Genomic DNA, 20,843 nt, shown 5'->3' with positions numbered 1-20,843 from the left:
TATTCAAGGCACGACGACGGCCTGTCTCAAGGCAAATGCATGCCAGACATGCGCCACGCAGCTGACTGGACGGCTGCGCCCTTACCACGCGCAGGAACCTGTTGACAGCGGATGCCTCTGGTTCGCGGCTCGGTGGCCTGTGATGGTTCTCGTGTCTGACATCACCGTTGGGCATGTGCAGGACCGCCCGAGTGGGCCGCAAGGCTGAGCACCCGGAAATTTATCAGGCAGCAATCGGAACAAGACACAGTTTGAGCAACATGTTGGGACAAATTTGATGCTGGGTATGTAGATTGATTTTGTCTATTACGGTTGCGAGGTGTCAGGAGCGTGCACCTTCTGACGCCTCCTAGTATCCTCGAGAATTATTTTCATCAGCTACTGTTAAATGCATGTATGTCATCCCTCATGATCGATCGCCCAAGGGAGATCTTTATCCTCGTATATCTACTCGAAACTGCAAAAACGCTATCGACACGCTTAGTGCTCGAGCAACCTCAGCGAACCCTGGACGACCACGTTCTCCAGAACGGAACCCGGGGGGATGTCGATCGTTGAGCCCTCGGTCGCAACAATGATGACAGTACCCTTGAGCGTAACACCGCGGCCGAGGTTAACCGGTCCGGTAATGGTAAGATGGTCAAGCTCGACAATCTTGGGGATGGAAGGAATGCGAGACTGGAAGCTCGACACCTTCTTGAAATCGCTGCCAAGCTTGATCAAGGGGGCAGGGCCGAAGCGGTTGGGATCAATCACCAGCTGGCCGTGCTGGAGGGTGTAGAGGTCAGACTTGACGAGCATGAGATCTGAGCAGGTCTTGACGGGCAAGAATCGCCGCCTGGGGACATTGACACCGTGTGCATTCTTGAAGTGCTTGATAGCGGCACCAACAGCCGTCTCGAGCTGCAGAACAGAGATATCGGCCTCGCCCTTCTTGTCGGCAGGGATGGACTTGCCATTGGGAATGATCTCCATGGCAAGCTCGTTGGCCTCGACGACGCGCTTGATAGCAGCTACGTCCATCCAGATGTTGTTGGTGTTGAAGTACTTGAACTTCTTGATCGACTTGAACTCGTTGACGTGCTCCTTGGGGACCTGAGCAATTTCAAGCAGACGGACGGAGCCCTCGTAGTCGATGATGGTACCACCCTTGACGTCAGCCTTGGTCTTGTCGGTCAGCTCCATAATGTACTCAGCCTTGGAGTCGACCATGTGCTGGAGGATACGGAGATCGACGACAGCACCCAAGTTATCAGCGTTGGACAAGAAAATAATCTCAATGCCACGCTCAAGGAGCTTGTCGAGCATGCCAGTGTTGTACAGCGACTCGAAAACGTCACCGTGACCCGGAGGGTACCAGTTGGCAATGTCTGAGGCGTTGTTCTTGGGCGCGGGCAGCAGCGAATCCTTGAGAATACGTGGGTAGCGCGACTGGTTGAAGGTGAGGATGTCGATGTTGTGTCCCTCGTACTTCTTGATGATGCTTGCCGTGTCGGTGTCGGTGTTGAACGAGTTCATCAGGACGAACGGCACGTTGACATCGTATGTGCGGTTGAGGTACTCAATCTGGCGTACTGACAAATCGAGGAAAGACATGCCATCGCGGACCTCGATGACCGACTTGGGGCCAACGCAGCCCATGGAGGTACCGAGACCACCGTTGAGCTTGACGACGGCCAACTTGTTTAGGTATTCGACGGCCTCGGAGTTGGCCAAGTCATCGTAGTTGACGACCTGCTCGGCCTTCGGGGGCGCGATGCGGTTCCAGTCAATGGCGGTGCCCTTGGCCTTGTCGTTAAGGTATCGTCGGAACAGGGCGAAGAAGTTGTCCATTTCCGTCTCGAAGTACTATGCGGGGTCAGCGTACGTTCGCGTGACGTACGTGCACTTTGCCATATCCGTCACTGGCGGCGAGAAGCTCATGCGAGTCTCGCCGAGAATCCATGAGATACAGCGGGGTGTGCTTGGGCATGAGGCTCACCTTCTTCTCGGCGGGGTCCTCGACCGTGTCGGCGAGCTTGTTGAGGGCATTTCGCATCTGCGAAGCTGCAACGTTGGTGGATGTGTTCTCGAAGGCCTACATGTTTGGGTGGTTAGCAGGCTGCTCATTTTCCGTCAAACAGCTTCTTGGAATGCGTTGCATTTCCTGAATCGGCGATGGAGAAGGTGCTAGCCGTGGGAGTGGGGCTGCGCGTGGAACAAAGGAGGCCATGCAGCTCTCAACAGCTGTTCGAGCAGAGCTTTGTAGAAGCATTCGCCAAAAGAATAATGCAACAAGCTGGTAAAGACCAGCATGCAGAAGAGAAGACTGCTGTTGCAATTGCAACACCGTATGAACAAGGGGCCTGCTTACCACGTGGGACTGCGACTTGCCGTGGTGGCGCTGCGAGTTGAAGCCGCCCTCATCCTTGCCAGCGGCAGAGGAAGGCTTGAGGTGCGACGGGATTGCGCGAGAGGCCATGATGTGTCTGTGTGGGGTAGAGGTAAAAGGTGAGGAGGAGGAGAGTAGAGCAGATCAGCGAGGACAGCGGTCTGGTCTTAAAGCAACAGGAGTCTCAGGGTCTGTGTTGGCGCGGTGTAGACGTGGGGCAAGAACGTGCCTCGAACCAGCAGGACGAACTGGGGTGACTGCAGTTTGTGCAAATGGCCTTGGATATGGCGTATTTTATACGCAGTGCCTATCTGCTAGCTGAAGGCCGTGGCAACGCTCGGTGATCAGTTCCTGCCCCGGCTTGGAGGTTCTCAACACATTGTGATGCTCGAATCAGTCCGCTGCTGCCGCGAATGTCTACCTAGGTACGTGACTGTTCCTCGTTGCCCTACTCGAACAAAAGGAAAACAGCCAGAACTCTATTCTTGCAGACCACGTCCATGTTTCATGCTGTGCCCTCACCGCATAGCCTTATCCAATCGTCGATTACTGCATGCTTGCCCATACTTACCCCACCATCCTGTTTGGTCTCCTACGCCCATGGCCCACAGTGTAGCTATCTCTGAGACTTTTCACACCCGTCCCGTGGCTACCCGAATCTGTGAACCTGCAATTGACTACGAGTACAACCGGCGGGCCCTCGACAGATTCACGATGCACAATTGTTGGGGTAAAATTTCAATGGGAGCTATGGCCTCCATGTTTTCAGCCCCTCGTCTGGCCCGCGCTAGCAGGGATCAGACGGCCTGTCTGGTTGCATGCTCGACTGCGGTGGCAGCACTTCGCTCAACAATTGCCCCAGACCGAAGACCATGGGCGAAAACCCGGAGTGTGGCAAATGGGAGATGCGGATCTGTAGTGCATGTGCATTCAAAGATAATTGCCTGGCCAGATGGACCCTGATTGCGCCGCTTCTCGGAGAAGGGCGGTGGACATTTGCACCAGTCGGCAACCTCTTCACTCCCGATCCTCGCTAGTCCCACGTGGGGTCGCCGCCTTCGAGTTCAGGTTCCTGTCCAGCAAGACCCGCCCGTCTCAACTGACATGCGATATGCGACATGCGACATGCGACATGCGCCTATCCCTACGCTACGTACACACACCCTTCGTATCAAGCCAAGCGCACTGGACGCGTTATCTCGACAGCGGGAGCGTCCGCAAACGGAACAGCAAGTGGCTTCTCGATTCTGAGCCTCAGGACTAGATCCTGGTCCTCAGCTTTTGTGAAGAAATGCTGCCTGAGCTGCTGGATTGTCCATTCGAGCATGCTCTCCAGGGTCTGAAATTCAGTAGCTGAAATTTGCTGCGTTTTGTCAGTGTCCATGTCTATGGTATCCATCTAGCGCGAACATACCGAGAACAAAAATGTCTCCAGTTCAGGGTAGTCGTCGGCTCGAGAACTAAAATCTGGCAGGCATTCGACCCACAGATTCACCACTACTGGCTGCTTCTGCAACCTTTCATTCGAGTTGACGCCAATGAGACAAGGGATCCGGACGTTTCGCAGATGCAGCACGCTTGACCGCACATTTGTGCCCTCCAGCGTCGAAGTGTGGTGACCAACCCCATCTCCGAACATGCCACCTTTGATGTAGTAGACACTTGTTTCAATAGCGTATATCGGCGTCGTACCCGCCATTCCCCTCACGGCATCCGCAACAATGGTCGAAAACATGGCTGTTGGCTCCCACCTTGAGCTCGCCGTCTGTAACCGCGCCTGGACAGCCTTGCTCAGAAGACCATAATGGATTGTGCTTTCATCAACTGTGTCTGTTGTCGAAGCCGAGGCGAACTTCTGGCTCAAGGTCACGATGACACTGATCAGTGCTCGTTGCGGTTTGTTACGGCCCCAAACATCTTTTCCAGCATTGACAGTAACCTCGAGGTTCTGTACCATAATCTTGTCGCAATGCTCGCTGAGAGCCAGCTGCGCATCCCATACTGACTGTCGGACGACTTGCGTCATGCTGTAGGCAGTGCCGGAGACAGAATTTCGGGGAAGATATTGATCGACGGGCAGGTATCCGGGCCAGGAACTTGAAGAAGCTATGGTTGTGGCGCAAACGATGTATTCAAGCCGTTGTCGACTCGAGGGAGCTGACTTGACTATGCAGTTTGACGATAAATACAAATTGCTTGGCAGACCTGGAGGTCTTAACTTCTTCGCGAGTCGGGGCTATGTTAAGCCCTTTGCGTGTCTACAAAAAGGCTATGGGAACTAAATTATCCAAGGTGGAGGTGCACTGGTATGACGCCCTTCCAGAAGCGCGCACGGACGCACGGACCCCGCGTGAGAGCCTCAGTCGAAGCTTCTAGCTCCATAGTAGCCAAAGTATTTCTGCAATCACAACTGCGGCCTACTCACTAACAAAGCTGCGACTACTGATCCAGATTTTCTTGTAATCAGCACATACTCACAGTCATGGCGGACGCACTAAAAGCGGAAGGCAACAAACTCTTTGCCGAGAAGAAGTTCACCGAGTCCATGTACGTTCCCCGCATGTGTATTCGGTGATGTATTTGCTAACAGCGCTACAGCGAGAAGTTCTCACAAGCTATCGAGCTTGACCCTTCGAATCACGTCCTATACTCGAATCGCTCTGGCGCATATGCCTCATTAAAGGACTGGGACAAGGCTCTGGCAGACGCGTCGAAGACAACTGAGCTGAAGCCCGACTGGGCCAAAGGATGGGGTCGCAAGGGAACTGCGCTACACGGCGAGGGCGATCTAGGTAGGGCAATTGTCTGGAAAAAATGAGGGACGCGACTGACACAGTACAGTCGGAGCAACAGAGGCCTTCGAGGAGGCCCTCAAACTTGACCCGAACAATGCACAGGCCAAGTCTGGACTCGATGCTGTAAAGCGCGCAGTGGAGGCCGAGGCGCGAGCTGATGGACTGGGTGGAGATCCTTCCGCAGGACTCGGTGGCATGTTCAACGACCCGAACATGATCCAGAAACTCGCCAACAACCCCAAGACGGCGTCGTACCTCGCAGACCCTGACTTCATGAACAAGCTCCAGCAGCTCAAGTCCAACCCGAATGCTGTTGGCTCGTACATGCAAGACCCGCGCTTCTTGCAGGTCATGAGCGTAATGTTGGGTATCGACATGCAGTTTGGCGGGCCTGGAGGAGCCGGGGAACAGGGCGGTGCTGCATCGCGGGACGTTGAGGAGGATGTTGAGATGCCGGATGCACGGCCTGCTCCGGAACAGCCCAAGAAGGCTCCCGAGCCAGAACCGGAGCCAGAACCGGAGGAGACCGAGGAAGACAAGGCTGCCAAGGAGGCAAAGATCAAAGCCGATGAGCTGAAGAAGAAGGGTACCGAGTTCTACAAGAAGCGACAATTTGACGAGGCCATCGAGAATTACACTTCAGCATGGGAGACACACAAGGATATTGCATACAAGACCAACGAAGGAGCTGCAAGGTTCGAAAAAGGTGACTATGAAGGCTGCATCAAGGCTTGCCAGGAAGCTGTCGATTATGGCCGCGAAGTCTACGCAGACTTCAAGATCGTTGCGAAGTAAGTTGTCTTTAACATGGATCGAGAGCCCTCGCTAAGACAGAATAGAGCATTTGCACGCATTGGTACCGCCTACGAGAAGCTCGGCGACCTCGCCAACGCCATTCTCTTCTACCAGAAAGCCCAGACCGAACACCGCACACCCGAAGTCCTCGCCAAGCTACGAGCAGCAGAAAAAGCAAAGATCATAAAGGAGAGAGAATCGTATATCAGCCCAGAGGAAGCAGAGAAGGCTCGTGAACTAGGCAATGCGAAGTTCAAGGAGTCAGACTGGCCTGCTGCGGTTGAAGCATACTCTGAAATGATCAAGCGTGCACCAGACGATCCTCGAGGATACTCAAACCGTGCCGCCTGTTTCATCAAGCTTCTTGAGTTCCCTTCCGCCGTTCAAGACTGCGATGAAGCCATCAAACGCGACCCCGACTTCATCCGAGCGTATCTGCGAAAAGCCCAGGCGTATTTCACCATGCGCGAATACAGCAAGTGTGCTGATGTATGCGCAGAAGCTGCTGCGCATGACAAGGATGGCAAGAACGCGAGGGAGATTCAACAACAGGAGACTAAGGCTCTTCAAGCACAGTATGCCGCGCGCGAGGGCGAGACGGAGCAGCAGACCATGGAGCGCATCCAGCGGGATCCGGAGGTAAGCACTCCATCACACTACTATAGACTCCAACTGCTTACACAGTTTCTAGATTGTCAGCATCCTACAAGACCCGATCATGAACAGCATCCTCCAACAGGCCAAGGAGGATCCAGCGGCGCTCCAGGAGCATCTCAAGAACCCAGACATCCGCTCTAAGGTGCAGAAGCTCGTGCACGCAGGTGTCATCCGCATGGGTCGATAGGTAGCATGAGTGTGCCGTTTATTAATTGTGTGGTACTAATGTCTGAACGGCATTCAGCATCTAGCAACGACATACTCAGAGGACGATTGTATGAGCGAAATGACTTCGATTTTCTCTGCATAGCGTTACGGTACTTCAAAATGGTATTCTACTTGTTCAAACTTTTGCCACTTGCACAATGCATTCGTTGATCGTGCTGCATAGAAGTTGAGCATATAGATGCAAATGCTTTTGAATACTCGCCGCATCTACATTTAAAACTCGTAATGCTGACTGGTGCGTACTATTTCTTCCGATCGGAGAGTGCGAAGCAGGAACTGTCTCATCGAGTGCACGGCCAATCACAATGTCGTCCCATCGGTGACATATCGCCAAGCCTGCAACGTTCAATGCTCCATGTGCCACCAGGACTTCCTCAACAACAAGCTTCTTAGCTTACTTCCTCAATCCACGGCTTTTAACATCGATTTAGACTCGAATAGCTATAGACTATAATCTTGATTGCCTCTCGAAATGTCAACCATCGCCTCACCCGCATCTACGTCATCTGATCACGGTTCTGACGATGCAAAGTCACGTCGCAAGTCTCGCGTATCGGCAGAACACACTCTTAACAGAGTACGCGAAAATCAGAGGCGCCATCGCGCTCGTCAAAGAGACCATGTCGCAACCCTGGAGGGGAAACTTGCTGAGACTGAGCAATTGCTGGCCGAGGCAAGGGCCGAGATAGTCTTGCTAAAAGCACAACAAGATGTCACAAACGCCATATGTCGCGAGAACCATATCGAACTACCAAATGACATCACATCTATCAAGACGTCAAGCGAGGACGCGGGGAATTCTACTAAGCCATCGGCGCCAGCCTCTGTAGTAATCGACAACGGCCAGCAATTCCCATACACAACGAACCCCGACCTATCCTTCCTGGACGACATCTCGTCTGCATTCATCATCGACATGAACAGCCTGCAGATACCAATGCCAGCGCCCCCAAAGGAAGAGCTAGACTCATTCAGCGGTCCACCACCCTGCTGTTCGGACACCGCAACTGTACCTCTCCCGGACGAACCCGTCGATCCAGAATGCTCGACTTGCAAGACGAAGCCACCACCTGATCCTTCCGAGAGCACCACACTGTGTGCGCAAGCCTTTATCCTAATATCACAGCAAAACTTTCGAAACTTGGACCCCGAGACTATCAGGATGTGGCTAGCCCAAGGCCTGAGACGGGCGCAGAGGGAAGGTGAGGGATGTCGAGTTGAGAATGGGGCGTTGATGAGACTACTGGACTACATCAGTGGTATTTGACGGCCAGGAATGCGAAAGAGGACATAACCTCCACATCCACTAGACAGTGTCACTACATACCATGCATGGCATGAGGACGGCAATCTACGTTATCGTACGCTTTTGTCAAGCGTTGCTTCGTATCAACCACAATCTCCGAGGCGTCCACCACCCATCTTTTTGCGGCTTCAATTACGGACTGCAGGATCGCTCTGCTTGACAACGCGACGACCTGGAGCAACGTCCGGCGGCATGTCGAACCATCCACTTCTTGCCTCAACCCTCTCATAAATAACATTGCAGTCGCTGCGGGACCGGCCACTGCCCCACAATGGACGAGACAGTTGTATGCAATCACGTCCACGATCGGTACACTGCTACTGCGCGTAGCAATGTCACAAACCGGGCCATTCAGAATGGCGGTATTAACCATGTCCCTACACACGAAGGCCAAATCGTATTAAAACGAGAAGTACTGTACTGTTGAGAGCGCATTGCACTTTTGGACATACTTACCACAATGGCTCTACTTGGAAAGATGAATATCAATGGCTCAGTTTACATTAACGGCATTGCTGTATTTAAATAGGAACAAGAGCACGGAGAAATTCTTGCTGTGCCGAGCAATCAGCCAAAGGTGCAGGTGGCATGGAGAAGAATCTCAGCAAGCATGGTTTATGATGCCTTGAGTCATGATTAGGGTTGTTTCAAATCATATGAACATTGCCGAATCACAGATTGCAGGTTCACAAAAGCTTGGGCTTTCACAACGCGATCACTCCTTGAGTATAGTTGTTGTGCAGAGTAAAGTCATTCTATTCTTCGATTCCCATCAAGGCCATCCATATCAACTGCAGCAGACACCACCAATACCTGTACAGTACTGGCGTCAATACTAGACCGTACATTATGTTTCCAGGCCATTGCCCTCTGGCAGACACCACCACTCTTCCTCCTACTACCCTGTCTCGTCGTATCTAAACCTTGTTACGATAGAACATCGCCGTCTCGCCAATGAACTGATATCCAATGGCACCCGAAACTTCACACAACTCCTCGCCATTGCTGCGCATAACACGCCAATCCATGTTACCCAGTCGAAGCACTTGGCCAGCATTCTGGACCTCGTCAAGCACAATGTGGTCCTGCTCCTCTAACTTGCGTCGTGCTTTCAGCACTTCTGACTGCTGCAGGTGGCGTAGCTCGCGGTTGTGGCGCGCGTCATCCAAGCGGTCTTGCCGATGAACGGCAGGGGATCGGATTGTTGGTCGGCACGAGCGACGTGTCGACGCACTGCGGTGAGTTGCTGCAGAGCCGTAAGCTGTGTGAGTTGAGGAACGAGCGAGGGTGTCGACGGGATTGCGTATGTCCGAGTCGTCGTCCGAGTCGTCATCTGCTTCGACACCGGGTGATCGAGTTGTTGGTTGTCGCGAGCGACGTGTTGACGCACTGCGATGAACTGGTGCAGAGCCGTGTGGAAGATCCTGTAGCGGTCCGCGCCAGGAAACAGCGGGGGTGTCGACATCCGAATCATCATCTGCTGCCGGATTGTGGTTGGAGTTGTGCCTACGAATGTTCGCATTAGAGACGGAAGCTGGGCGTGGGACATCTTGCTGAACATGGCCTTTGCAGCGAAAGACTGGAATCGGTCGTGCTGATCCAGAACGATGCTGCTGACGATCTGATCGAGTTGATTCACCAGACACTGTGCTGCCTGAGTCTGAGTCCTGGATCACAATACGATCATCTGCGTTGTTGGCAGGTACCTGGGCTCTAGCCACTCTAGCAACAGTGGTTTCATGTGCATTGGCAGGTACCCGTGCTCTAGGCACAGTATCTTGATCTACATTGTTGGCAGATGTTTGTGCTCCAACCACAGCATTGTCGCCATTGTGTGGCACGTCCACCACTTCGTCCACAGGTTCGATGTTCTCCTCCACATCTTGCATAGGCTGGTCGTTGCCCGCTGGGTGGTTGTCAAACCAGCGATCCTGGAGGTTCTCGTCCATAGCGTTGTAGAAAGCTAAGAAGAGCTTTGCCTTTGGCATCTGAGTCAGGTCTGCCCGCAGCAACGAAGACCACACGCGCTTCGCGACCTCGAACTCGAACCAATCCCACTCCATGCGCTCGTGCTCATGGCAGCAGCGCATACCTTCACACCCACCCCGCACCCACTCTGAACGCACTTCGGATATAATGCGAACCCAGTCCTCGTTATGACGCTGCATAAAAACGTATCGCTGCCTGCTGAAGTGCATATCGACGAGTTCCATCAAGTTGCTATAGATTCCGATGGAGAAACCGGCGGGATTGTACGTCCGAGCGTACTCTTCAGCTTGCCATTGAGCCTCTTTGTCCGGCTCCAGGAGATTCAACTTGCACAGTGACTCGCGGCAATTGGGGCAGCGGTTGCGGTTTGGGTTGATGCCGTTGATCCATTGGAAGATGCAGGTCTTGTGGAATAGATGCCCACAACGTACACGCCGTGGGCCGCCATGATGGCCATTGTGTTCATGAGCCCCAAATATGGATTCGGCGCAAATGCTGCAGTCCTTGTCTTCCATCTCATAGACGCGGGAGTTGGGGTCAATGTGGGAATTGCAATCCAAATCGTCTTTGAGCTCTTCCAAGGTAGGAAGTGGAAAGTTGGTAGCCATGATGGTTGTTGAAGCGGTGAATATGGTCGGGTGGGCTTGGGCTTGACGCTTTTCGGTGAGTGTAAGAAAGTTGAGGTTGTGGTGTGGAGAGGAAGGCCTGCTGATGGTGGGGAACGATGTTATAACTCGATGCCGTCGCGCCTACTAGATGAACGTCGTCTCCTTCGTAGTGAATAGGCAAAACCATGTCACCCAGCCTTGCAATGGAGATCCTACACAAGGCTACCACTGCGTAGTGCCTGTTACTGTTGTAGCGTATAGTGAAAGCAAAATCCCATCTTAGGTAGAACATTTCAGTAGTGAATAAAAAATGTAAACTCTCCAGGAGAATTGTTCTCGCTTCCAGGTACTTTATTAGCGGGCTGTCTAGAGGCGTCGTCTAGAAATATCCTGTTCAAAATCCACAACACCTCGACCCACTGCATCCTCGTAGCCTCATCACTTTTGCAGTCAAACCTGATTTTTAAGCTGTCCTCACAAGCCTGAACGCGTTCATCGCTCCGTGACCCTCATAACAACAACCGAATTCACAACTTTTGTCCACGGATGCACCTCCACTAATATCTCCAGTCCCGTCTCCCGCTCCAGCTCATTCGAGAGTTCCAGGACCTACCACACCTGTTAGTATAATCCACGCCTCCTATTTACAACAAGGCCTGACTCACAGGATACAGCACTTCCCTCAAGCCCTTGGCGCTTCTCGCCACCACCAACGTGCCGACCGTCAGCTTCTGCGCCAAGCTCTTCAAGATGCTGATTTTGCTTGCGGTGTCGCAGCCCACAAGCGCGGCCAAGAATACTACGTCGAAGTCTCCCCATTTAGTCTTGCTCTCTTGTGCTGTGATGTCTTCGCGCGAGAATGTCATGCGGTCGTAGCCGAGTTTTTGACACAGCGTTTTGCTGACTGAAAGGGCGGTGGCGTCGCGATCGATGTTGTGGACTGTTGAAGAGGGGTAGCGATCGAGTATACATAACGACGTCAAAGGTAACGGGCCAGATCCGATGAAGGCAATGTTTTTTGGTGGAAGGTTGTGGGAGAGATAGGCGGACAAAGTAGCCATTTCGAGGTTAGAAAGGTCGATGTAGTTCTGATGGTATGGAAACGATGCAAGCAAACTTTTTGGGTCGACTGTGAGGGAGTAAGTTTGACATGTTCTCGACTTATTTGGAAGACGTACGTGTTGGTTGTGCTTCCGCATCTTGGATAATGCGCCCTGCCCAGAACTTCTCCAACTCGCCTTCGGCAGCTGCGCATAGGGGCCGGAGCTCCTCATATAGTTCATTGGCACCGCGTATTGAGAAGAGAGTGCTGACAAAGTCTGCGCTTTGCGGTGTGATGCACAGTCCGACAAGCCGTGTTAGGAGTTCGTCGACTTGCCCTCCCGGAGCGAGATTTGGAAGTTTCAACAAGTCCGCGTAAATCTCTTGAATCTCGGCGAATAGTTTATGTGCGGACGAAGTTGTCGTGGTTGGCGTTCGGGGTGGTGTAATTGCATTTGTGGGGCCTGCCTCGTACTTCGATTTTGATGAACCCATGCTGACGCTTTCATTTGGGGTGTAAGTCGACATGTTGTATTTGTATATTTAGAGTAATAACCAAGGAATCGTTCGCTGTGCAGGTGCATGTTCGCAGATACATATACATATTCAACGCCTTTGGGCAAAGTATGCATAGCGCGGCAGCTAAACGCAAAGCTTAGTCTAATTGGAAACAAGTCATTGGCTGCTTCACACTGAGCACCATGATGGTTTCGTGGGGTGTGGATGTTGTGCAGGTAAGAGATTTCGTACAAACTGTAGAGGCTAGACTGAGTGAGGCAGGAGTGCATGGAGAAGGTACATGTGTTGCTGTACAACTCAGCGGCTAAGCGTCGTAGTAACGTGGAGAATGTGATCTGCGCCTAGCTAGGAAGTGGAAGGTCGCGGCTCATCACATGCAGTCGAAGCCAAGTTATGTTGTCCAGGCAATGGTGCTCCTCTAAAACCGGATTCTAGAAAGCCTCATTCTGTCCGCGTGGAGGTTCGGCTACATAAATATGCCGAACTATGTGGAGACATCATCCCACGTAAGGGCGTTTGTAAACACACTTACCCCCAACCCACGTTTCTCTTACCGTTAGTTTCCGTAGGCTTTCGACATCCATGTTGTAAAGTGGTTCATCCAATACTACCCAGTCGGCATACGCGCCCACGTCAATGACACCAGCCTTGTTTTCCAGAAAAGCACCGTAGGCGGGGTTTATAGTGAAGCCCTGCAATGCGTCATGCATGGTGATCGTCTCTTCGGGATACCAGCCTTCCTTGCCACCACTGGGGTCAAGACCTGTTCGGGGATTGCGTCGCGCGACAGCCGCGTACATGCCCTCGAAGATGTTGGCTGGGGTATACGCTCCGAACATGTAAACTTACATAATGGCGCTCAGATGTGGCTAAACAGAAGGTATAGGTGTGTAAATAATTACTGGTTGTGAACATATCACCCGAATTACAATGCTGAAAGCTTCTTTCTTGATCGTTGATCGCCTAGCTTTTTTGTTGCTGCTTCAAGTAACTAAGCCTCTCGCATCGCGCATCCTCGTCCCAATCTCACCCACGTCACCTCTCTCTGTCCTACGGCTCGTAATTACTGCCCTCGTCCTCGCTATCCTGGATCACCTTCTCTCCGCCGCCTTGACCGCCGTCGTCCTTTCCACCCTCATCCTCTTCATCCTGGCTGTCCGGAATCACAAGGTCACTATCCGGAACCGCGATATCGGGAGTTGCAACATCGCTGTCTGGAATCAAGATGTTGCCATCGGCATCGCCGTTCCCGTCACTGTTGAGCTCCGAGTCCATCATGTCCACGTCACCAGGGCGGTGAGTATCTGGAAACTCGTAGTCTCCTTGGTCAATCTCCAGGAATATCATATAAGCTTCTCGCCTAACGATGGTCGTGCGGTCGCGAACCTTGATCTTCCGCTTGTCATTATGCTCAGTCCATTCGGTGTTAGGCAGGTTGGTGTCCCGACAGAGAGCGTAGTAATGACCAGAGTCAGTGCCAGTACCGTCATGGCATACCACGGTCTGCACTCGGTATCCTTGTTTCCCCAACGCGCCTCCATCTACTTTCAACTTATCCATGGGATAGAGCACCTCTTCCTGGTTTTTCGCAACCCAGCCAGTCGGACTGCCATCATCGACGAACATAAACCGTTTGATCTGGACTATCATGCGGTTAGGAAAGCTTTGTGGGAAGACAGCGTCCTCCTGCTCGCCCTTCTTAGTCAAGTGGCAACTGCAGAGGCTGTTGACTTCATTGCCCGCGTCGATAGGTTGGAACTCTCCGAATTGAAGAAGGCTCTCAAGCTTTAGGTTACTGTTTAGCCCACTTGGAATGGAGACGGCTATCGGGCACTGCCTATCATGCCCTACCACTCTCATCGCGGAGCAAATTTTGCAGCGTACGTTGCGGTACAGTTCAATGGGTCGAAAAACTTCGAGGATATCTTGACAGAACTTGTCGCTGAGGAGGGCGAAAAGCTCCGCAGGATCTTGTTGGACGCAATTCATTCGGCTGAACTTCTGCCAGAGCGGATTTGAGGATGGCACGGCAGCTATATGATCGATGTCAATCCAAAATTGCTGTAGGCAGTTGACGGACGTCTTCAACTCCCCATCAGCAACCGCAAGTACTAGGTTCTTGAAGTTCCTCTCGGCTGAAGTCAGCTTCTCCAGCTTCTCCTTAGGCATGTCCCGCAGCATGTTGGTGAAAGCGGGAGTCTTTGCGAATGCCTGGAATAGTGCGTTTTGGTAGCATGTATTGCCGCCGTTGAAGAGTCCAGTCTGGGTGCCTTCATCGTGTTCCTCCTGTGCGTACTTGCTTATATCAAAACCTCCATGGCCCTTGCCCACGTTGGGTGGTGTAGGCGGGGGTCCGCCGGGTGGTCCTGAAGGATGTTGAGGTCCAGCAGGTGTTGCTGATGGCAGATATCCATCGAGGCAGGGGCCCCATCTCTTGAGTATGTCACGGATCCGTGCAAGCGTATCTCCGGAAATATGTGCCTCATCTTGATGTGCGTTGACGAATTTGGTGTCTTCGTCAAACTGTGATCGCGATAGCGGCTTGCTTGCAGAACCTTCAACGTTGAGACCTTCGTTGTTGTCTTCGTTAGGTCCTTCAACGTTGAGACCTTCGTTGTTGTCTTCGTTAGGTCCTTCTAGCAGACTAGCGGCTGCCTCCTCTTCTTCTTCCTCTTCCTCTTCATTTTCGTCATCAGCTCCTTTCGAGAACGCAGCTGCCTTCTTGGAGACTCGAGTTGTCTTGTAGCTCTTAGGCCAGTCAAGCTTGCGCAGACCCCGGTAGACTGTAAGAACGTCCCAGTGCTTGTTTTTTGACGGGATTTCGCGCAGAGCCTGAATCTGAAGCTGTGTTGAATGCGAGTCTGTAGGGTAGTTCGTCTTCCCACGGTTGATGATCCATGGCTCAGTCGTTATAGTGCGTATTGAATCGTCGTACTGGTCAAGGGAGGTTGGGTATTTGTTCTTCCAGCCAGTAAACATCTTCACGCCAGGTTCATCTCGGCGTCCAACTGACCAACGGAGTGGATGACGCGAAAAGATGGTCATGTAGACCCCAATCCATTCACCCTTCCCTCCGTTGAGTTTGAAGAACAAAACTACACATGTAAGACACAATGTCTGCCAAGATTCATCTTCGTGATCAGAAAAGAAGTCACACTTCTCGTCCACTCCTCGCAGTCGATGCTCCATTTGCGCCGCTAGAAACTCCCAATCGTAGTCGTGAAACATGTGTTCAGGGTTCCAAAGCCATGGCGCGCCTGGCAAGCCGTTGAACGATTTGCCTCGGAGAAAGGGTATCCCGCTTGGATTAATGGTCTTGTCGGCTTGAATTGTCTCGAAGAGCTGGTTCAGACGTCGGATGTCTGATTCTTCTGTATGCGTTGGCCGCACAAGCTTCCAAGCTCTCCATTTGTAGGCGCACAAGCTCTTTTTGTCGAAGGAAAGATTGTAAAGACCTTTCTCCATCATGGAGTCGTACTCAAGGAACCAGTTGTTGGGTGTTTTTGCTGCTTCCCGCATCCGCGATTCCTTGGTGTATGGAATAACATTGCGTATCCTAGCGCAATGGTCGTAAGCGCACTCGATCTTGCGCAGCTGCTCTTCGTTGCCTGTCTCGCATGCTCGCATAGCCTCTCCGAGGAGCCCTAGAGCTAGGGGTATGTCCGTATGTTTGAGGCGGTTATAGAATTCTGCAGTGAGTCCAACATTCTCAACGTGGTGTACGAAGTATGACCCATTTCTATCCTTGTATAGAGGATTGATAGCGTCAATGGACTCCCGAAGCATCCTCCCAGTCCCAGCTTCAAATGTGCGACGCGCAAAGTATATGTCATCATAGCTAGCTCCAAATACACAATTCTTGACGAGATAGTCTGACATCGCGTGGCGCTGGGGAAGAGACAGACCATCTTCAAATGCTCTCAAAGCCTGCTGGCGTACCCTTCCAGCAATGCGAGAGTCTGCAGAAAGTGGAGATAGGAAATGGCTGAGACATATCAGTCGACCATCATCGTGCCAGCCCATGGCTGAACACGTCTGAAGTTTGAGACAGATCATGCAGTAGTGAGCCGCTTTAGATCTGTGTGCAGGATTGGTACCGCAGCTGCAGTATGTTTGCAGGCTGAGAATTTGCTTCTTGCTGTGGCTCAACTCGTCCAAGGATATGCCCAGCTCTGTAACCGTTCTAAGGATTCCTCGGTTGGAAATGTACATTTCGTATGCGCGTTGCAGAGCCATAGCTAATGCAAAGGATGGGAGGGAAGAGTAGAAATCAGGAACAGTGCCTTCGATGGCAGCCCTTAACCATTGGCTCACGGAAACTTTCCCTAATAGCCGTGAGACGACAAACAAGGGACGCCCGCTTAACGGCCCAGCACGATTCGTCAATCTGGAGCTGGAGTCTCTGTCGGGCCGAGCCAGATCGCGGGCTGCTTGTTGAAAGTTTGCACTGCTGCCAATATAACCAAAGAACTCTTCGCAGATGTGATTGACGAGTCTCATCATGCGTGAAACTGGCATTTTCGATTCAGGAGGAATGACTTCCTCTAAAGGAGTGATCGGTCTAATACCCCACCAAGGAGGCACGTCCGGAAGGTCATTGAGGAACCCGCTCGGGTAGGTCTCCTCGTCGCCGCGGAGAAGCATACGCAGCCATGCGCTTTCACGTGTATTTCCGGCGCTGTTCTGTATGAAGGTAGGCGCGATGAATTCCCATCCGACATACGGGATTGCTCCTTCGTAGCTCCTGTACAACGGGTTGACCACTGGTGAGATACAGTATGCAAAATGCGAGACAGAGTCAGACTGGAATATCGGTCGGAGGTCGCGGAAGTCGAACTTGCCGTCCCGTAGAACGCTCATGGACATGAGTTCAAGCATTTGTCGAACCTTAGGTACCGAGGTCCTCCATATTGGCTGGAACTCGGGAAAGTCAACTGCGTCGATGTGGAAAGGTAACTTGTTCAATAGACGACACGCCTCCTGGGCGACTCTCTTTGCTTCGGATTCTGAAGGACAGACATTGATATCCAATGGGCCACCCATGACCCAGTATTTGTATGGATGAGGGACAAAGGCGCCCTTTGCATTCATCTTGGTCAGGGAGTGGGCCATCTCTGGAAATATGTACGTGTATTCCCGTTCTTCTTCATTCGGCTGTTGCGCATCGTTCCATAGGCGAATTTCCCATGTTGGGATGACCTTGACCCAGCCATCTATAGCTTTTGTGATGGTGTCTTTGTTCCTGTAGCTGTACTGGGATCTTGACTGGTCGCCTTGGGGATCGAACGTGACAGTGACATCCTTGATCTTTACCAGGGCCTTAAAGTCCCGGTTAGGTGCGTCCGGGAGCTCTCCGAGTGGTGTGACGCCACTGTGTGTGATCGTGAGTTCGGTTGGGCGCACTTCTAACTTGACCTTCAATCCTGGAGGCTCTTTAAGGGCATGAAGCCAGGCGTTGAGGTTGCGAGTCTCCGGGGTGGATATGAGGCGTAATTGTTCTGTCATTCCGACGTCGACTTCAGCCTGTGTGTCTTTCGTGTTGTTGTTGGAAACCATCGTCTGAATCGCGCGACGGTTGTGGCGTGTGCGCCGCTTCTTGCCCTCGAGATTGATGTCGTTGCGGGCGACACGTTTAACGCCGCTGGTAGTAACGCCAGGAGGAGGCTTGTAGTTATCGCCATCGTCAATTTGCTGTTGGGCGTCCGCGGGCTTTGCCCTCTTGTTCTTGTGGGCTGGTTTTTGGACTGGCCTGAGGGCTGATTTGCGTGTTGGTTGGCGAGCAGGAAGGATATCCTCATCGCTTTCATCCTCGAGTTGTTGAACGTCTACATCACTGTCGTCGTGAAGGCTTTGGACATAATCATCGCTCTCGTCACCGAGTGACTGGGCGTCGGTCTCTGGATGGTCACCCGCCGTGGTCGTGGGCGTTGCGTCTACCTTGGGAGGTCGCCGGCTTCTCAGCGAACGCGATGCCATACTATGTGTTGTCAGCATGTATACTAAGAGAAGTTATGCGCAAAAGCTTACGCTGAAGAGGCGGACAGGTTGTGTTGGAGATCGGCTAGGCTCCAGATCGGTGAGGCGCGACGTGCTCTTAAATCTTGTAGGCAAATTGTCAGAGCTTTTGTCTGTTTGTGGGAAAACGATTTGTCAATTTTGCGGGAAAACGTTTGTGCGCAGCAGCCACCCGTCGTGCGTTTGCTAGCTCTTGGCGTGAGTTTAGAAGTTTTCTCCGCGACATTCCCTCGCATCACCACACCCTTCCAACACCATAACCGCCATTCCTGGCGTGCCGCACGATTCCTAAAATGCCAGCCATGTCGAACGAAGAGAGATACCAGGCCGCTAGCGAGATCTTCGATGTCGACCCCGAACAGTGTATTGCGCAAGCAAAGAAAAAACCTCCCAGGTTTATGACATATCCATCGTACTATATCATCGAGAACTCCCCTCCTAATTGCCTGCGCCGAGGATGACTGGAAGGAGGCAGAATATTGGCGATTGTTCGCAGAGGATATGTACGAAAAAGGCTTGTTCCGGGTATGTCAGTGTCTAGACAGCATTCGAGGTTCACACTCAACGTACAAGGCAGGCAACACACCAAAACGACACAGAAATTGCTTAAGGTGCTAGCTGCTGGTGCGCGAGGAGCTAGATGACAGTTGCAAGGAAAGCTCATTGACTCTCTCACTGGCATGACTGATGCAGAGAGAGATGAGATGCTGGACGAGGACGAGGACGAGGACGAGGACGAAGAGAAAGAGCGGGCGAAGGAGGTTCTTAAGAAGAAGGAGATGGAGATGGAGAAGGAGAAGGAGAAGGAGAAGGAGAAAGAGAAGGCTGACATTGGAGCTGTGGTGGCTGCCCGCAAGGACACACTCGAGCCTCCTCGCGCGCTCCCGCTCCGGTCAAAGGGGGGCGCTGCCAACGCTCACGAGTTCACCAAGTCACTGGGAAGGTCAAGCGGCAAGACGCTCATCGCGAAGTGGAAGGCAGAGATGGCCAAGTCCGGGTCGGCGAAGGGTGACAAGATATGAGGTATAATGCGCCGGCTGCCCCACCGTCCCCAGCCCTGGTACAGGAAGGCACGAACTTCGAAGGAGCTCGTATTTGGTGTTGCCCGCACTGACCACCCCGCCAAAATGCAATCCCACATACCACATGTTCGGAACTGGCCTGCGGGGCTGAGAGGGAGCTGAAGCAGATAGCTCCTTGAAAGATAGGATAAAAAGACGAGACATTCGTTCAGAACGAATAACGATTGGTCTAAGTTACAATTTACACCTTTTCTTACCCCATAATTTGTACTACGTGCCTATGAAAAGCGCTGCAACATCCTCGAGAAACCTTGTGAACCTGCCACTCTTTTGGATGTGGGCCGTACGTAGCGTGCCGTTACTAGAGACGGATGCGATTCAACTCACTTCCTTGGGTTTGTTGCCATGGTTCCGTACATGGTCCCGATGCTGCCCACAAGGCCAACTCCCAGGACGAGCCACGGGTTCGCGCTCATCAAGCGGAAACTCCAGCCGTTCATGTGTAGAGTGCGCGCCGCAATGCCGATGATTCCTACACCAAGCCCAGTGTGCATGAAGGTGTCGTTGAGGTATGCGCGCTCGAACGGCGGCATGCCGCCATCGTCGCGGGTCTCGCGGTTGAAGATGAAGTTGATGCCGAGGAGAGTTGCGCCAAAGATGCCAGCTCCATACATCAGCCGCTGGCGCAGATCGCCCTGCGCGGCGGGGTTGTACGCAGCCTGCTGGTAAGAGCGGCGAAATGCCTGGCGGAACTTGGAGACATGTTGCGACGATGCGACCGACGGCGCCTTTGGGGAGAAGAAGTGCGGATGCTGCTTCAGTGGCGTGTTGTGGAAGGCGCGGACAGTAATGCTCGGTGTTGATTTTGTTGCAGCCTGTGTGAGCGTCGCCGTCACGGCAAATGGTCGCCGAAGGAGGAACGCCATGATGCGAGAGTGTGTCGACGACAGTGGTGTTGGCGATGTCGATGTGGGCCTCGGGCGAAGTAACTATATATGACGTGTGACGGTGGAAAGCTCGAGAATAAGTCGCGCCAAGCCTTTTATCTCCGTGATCCGTCCATGGTTGATGATCGAACGGCGGACGACCCTTCGACACCATTCCAGCCTCGAAACCGGAGGTACTAGTGGACATACCACTATCCATTGCTCAGTCGTCTACATCATACGATCGTGAACCCAGTCGTGGCCGTATCGACCTCTGCAACCCACCAAAGCCGCACGTCCATACTGCGGCAATCATCATGAATCTACTCACGGTCGCTCCGGCTCCTTGATGAGAAGGCAGAACACTGCCAAAAAAAAGCTTGTCCGGACAAATAAGCCGCTTAGGACTGTAGGTGTGTAGCGCTCAGCACAAACACGGTTTTCTGTGTAAAGCAAACCTTGGAAATGTTCTCCACTCTCCCCGTAACACGTCTTAGGTTTGCAGGTTATAAGACCCATACTTTATTGAACCGTCAGAATGTATCAACGCGTTTCTTCGGTCTCATTGGCC

General features: G+C 52.5%; 11 protein-coding genes across 11 annotated transcripts; 4 read left to right on the top strand and 7 right to left on the bottom strand.

Annotated features, from left to right (window-relative positions):
* Positions 1-273: 273 nt before the first annotated feature.
* Positions 274-2,461, bottom strand: SNOG_09845 (hypothetical protein; the record flags this gene model as incomplete). Its single annotated transcript, XM_001800079.1, is given in 3 exon segments — positions 274-1,848; positions 1,868-2,077; positions 2,354-2,461. The coding sequence occupies 3 exon segments, from the start codon at positions 2,459-2,461 to the stop codon at positions 481-483; spliced, it is 1,686 nt and encodes a 561-aa protein (XP_001800131.1). The 3' UTR covers positions 274-480.
* A 1,081-nt stretch (positions 2,462-3,542) lies between these two features.
* On the bottom strand, positions 3,543-4,397 carry SNOG_09844 (hypothetical protein; the record flags this gene model as incomplete). The annotated part of the gene is made up of 2 exons (XM_001800078.1): positions 3,543-3,710; positions 3,786-4,397. 2 exons carry the CDS (start codon positions 4,395-4,397, stop codon positions 3,543-3,545), a joined length of 780 nt encoding a protein of 259 aa, XP_001800130.1.
* Positions 4,398-4,812: 415 nt separating this feature from the next.
* On the top strand, positions 4,813-6,805 carry SNOG_09843 (hypothetical protein; the record flags this gene model as incomplete). Its single annotated transcript, XM_001800077.1, has 5 exons — positions 4,813-4,918; positions 4,970-5,163; positions 5,213-5,957; positions 6,006-6,600; positions 6,653-6,805. Exons 1-5 carry the CDS (start codon positions 4,854-4,856, stop codon positions 6,803-6,805), a joined length of 1,752 nt encoding a protein of 583 aa, XP_001800129.1. The 5' UTR covers positions 4,813-4,853.
* A 513-nt stretch (positions 6,806-7,318) lies between these two features.
* On the top strand, positions 7,319-8,156 carry SNOG_09842 (hypothetical protein; the record flags this gene model as incomplete). The annotated part of the gene is made up of 2 exons (XM_001800076.1): positions 7,319-8,048; positions 8,104-8,156. The coding sequence occupies 2 exons, from the start codon at positions 7,319-7,321 to the stop codon at positions 8,154-8,156; spliced, it is 783 nt and encodes a 260-aa protein (XP_001800128.1).
* A 456-nt stretch (positions 8,157-8,612) lies between these two features.
* SNOG_09841 (hypothetical protein) lies at positions 8,613-8,878 on the top strand (the record flags this gene model as incomplete). Its single annotated transcript, XM_001800075.1, has 2 exons — positions 8,613-8,669; positions 8,837-8,878. 2 exons carry the CDS (start codon positions 8,613-8,615, stop codon positions 8,876-8,878), a joined length of 99 nt encoding a protein of 32 aa, XP_001800127.1.
* A 191-nt stretch (positions 8,879-9,069) lies between these two features.
* SNOG_09840 (hypothetical protein) lies at positions 9,070-10,749 on the bottom strand (the record flags this gene model as incomplete). The annotated part of the gene is made up of 4 exons (XM_001800074.1): positions 9,070-9,276; positions 9,300-9,812; positions 9,940-10,545; positions 10,573-10,749. The coding sequence occupies 4 exons, from the start codon at positions 10,747-10,749 to the stop codon at positions 9,070-9,072; spliced, it is 1,503 nt and encodes a 500-aa protein (XP_001800126.1).
* A 287-nt stretch (positions 10,750-11,036) lies between these two features.
* On the bottom strand, positions 11,037-12,318 carry SNOG_09839 (hypothetical protein; the record flags this gene model as incomplete). Its single annotated transcript, XM_001800073.1, has 3 exons — positions 11,037-11,358; positions 11,415-11,689; positions 11,928-12,318. 3 exons carry the CDS (start codon positions 12,316-12,318, stop codon positions 11,242-11,244), a joined length of 783 nt encoding a protein of 260 aa, XP_001800125.1. The 3' UTR covers positions 11,037-11,241.
* Positions 12,319-12,606: 288 nt separating this feature from the next.
* On the bottom strand, positions 12,607-13,148 carry SNOG_09838 (hypothetical protein; the record flags this gene model as incomplete). The annotated part of the gene is made up of 2 exons (XM_001800072.1): positions 12,607-12,654; positions 12,864-13,148. The coding sequence occupies 2 exons, from the start codon at positions 13,146-13,148 to the stop codon at positions 12,607-12,609; spliced, it is 333 nt and encodes a 110-aa protein (XP_001800124.1).
* Positions 13,149-13,359: 211 nt separating this feature from the next.
* Positions 13,360-18,285, bottom strand: SNOG_09837 (hypothetical protein; the record flags this gene model as incomplete). Its single annotated transcript, XM_001800071.1, has 3 exons — positions 13,360-14,094; positions 14,194-16,606; positions 16,883-18,285. The coding sequence occupies 3 exons, from the start codon at positions 18,283-18,285 to the stop codon at positions 13,360-13,362; spliced, it is 4,551 nt and encodes a 1,516-aa protein (XP_001800123.1).
* A 341-nt stretch (positions 18,286-18,626) lies between these two features.
* SNOG_09836 (hypothetical protein) lies at positions 18,627-19,346 on the top strand (the record flags this gene model as incomplete). Its single annotated transcript, XM_001800070.1, has 3 exons — positions 18,627-18,685; positions 18,753-18,849; positions 18,972-19,346. 3 exons carry the CDS (start codon positions 18,627-18,629, stop codon positions 19,344-19,346), a joined length of 531 nt encoding a protein of 176 aa, XP_001800122.1.
* A 210-nt stretch (positions 19,347-19,556) lies between these two features.
* On the bottom strand, positions 19,557-20,272 carry SNOG_09835 (hypothetical protein; the record flags this gene model as incomplete). Its single annotated transcript, XM_001800069.1, has 1 exon — positions 19,557-20,272. The coding sequence occupies one exon, from the start codon at positions 20,270-20,272 to the stop codon at positions 19,730-19,732; it is 543 nt and encodes a 180-aa protein (XP_001800121.1). The 3' UTR covers positions 19,557-19,729.
* Between the last annotated feature and the right edge of the window lie 571 nt (positions 20,273-20,843).

This window comes from Parastagonospora nodorum, assembly GCF_000146915.1.
Source record: "Parastagonospora nodorum SN15 chromosome Unknown scaffold_15, whole genome shotgun sequence".
Lineage (NCBI taxonomy): Eukaryota > Fungi > Ascomycota > Dothideomycetes > Pleosporales > Phaeosphaeriaceae > Parastagonospora > Parastagonospora nodorum.
The sequence above is the reverse complement of the archived record's forward strand: the minus strand, read 5'-3'. Positions and strand labels throughout refer to the sequence as shown.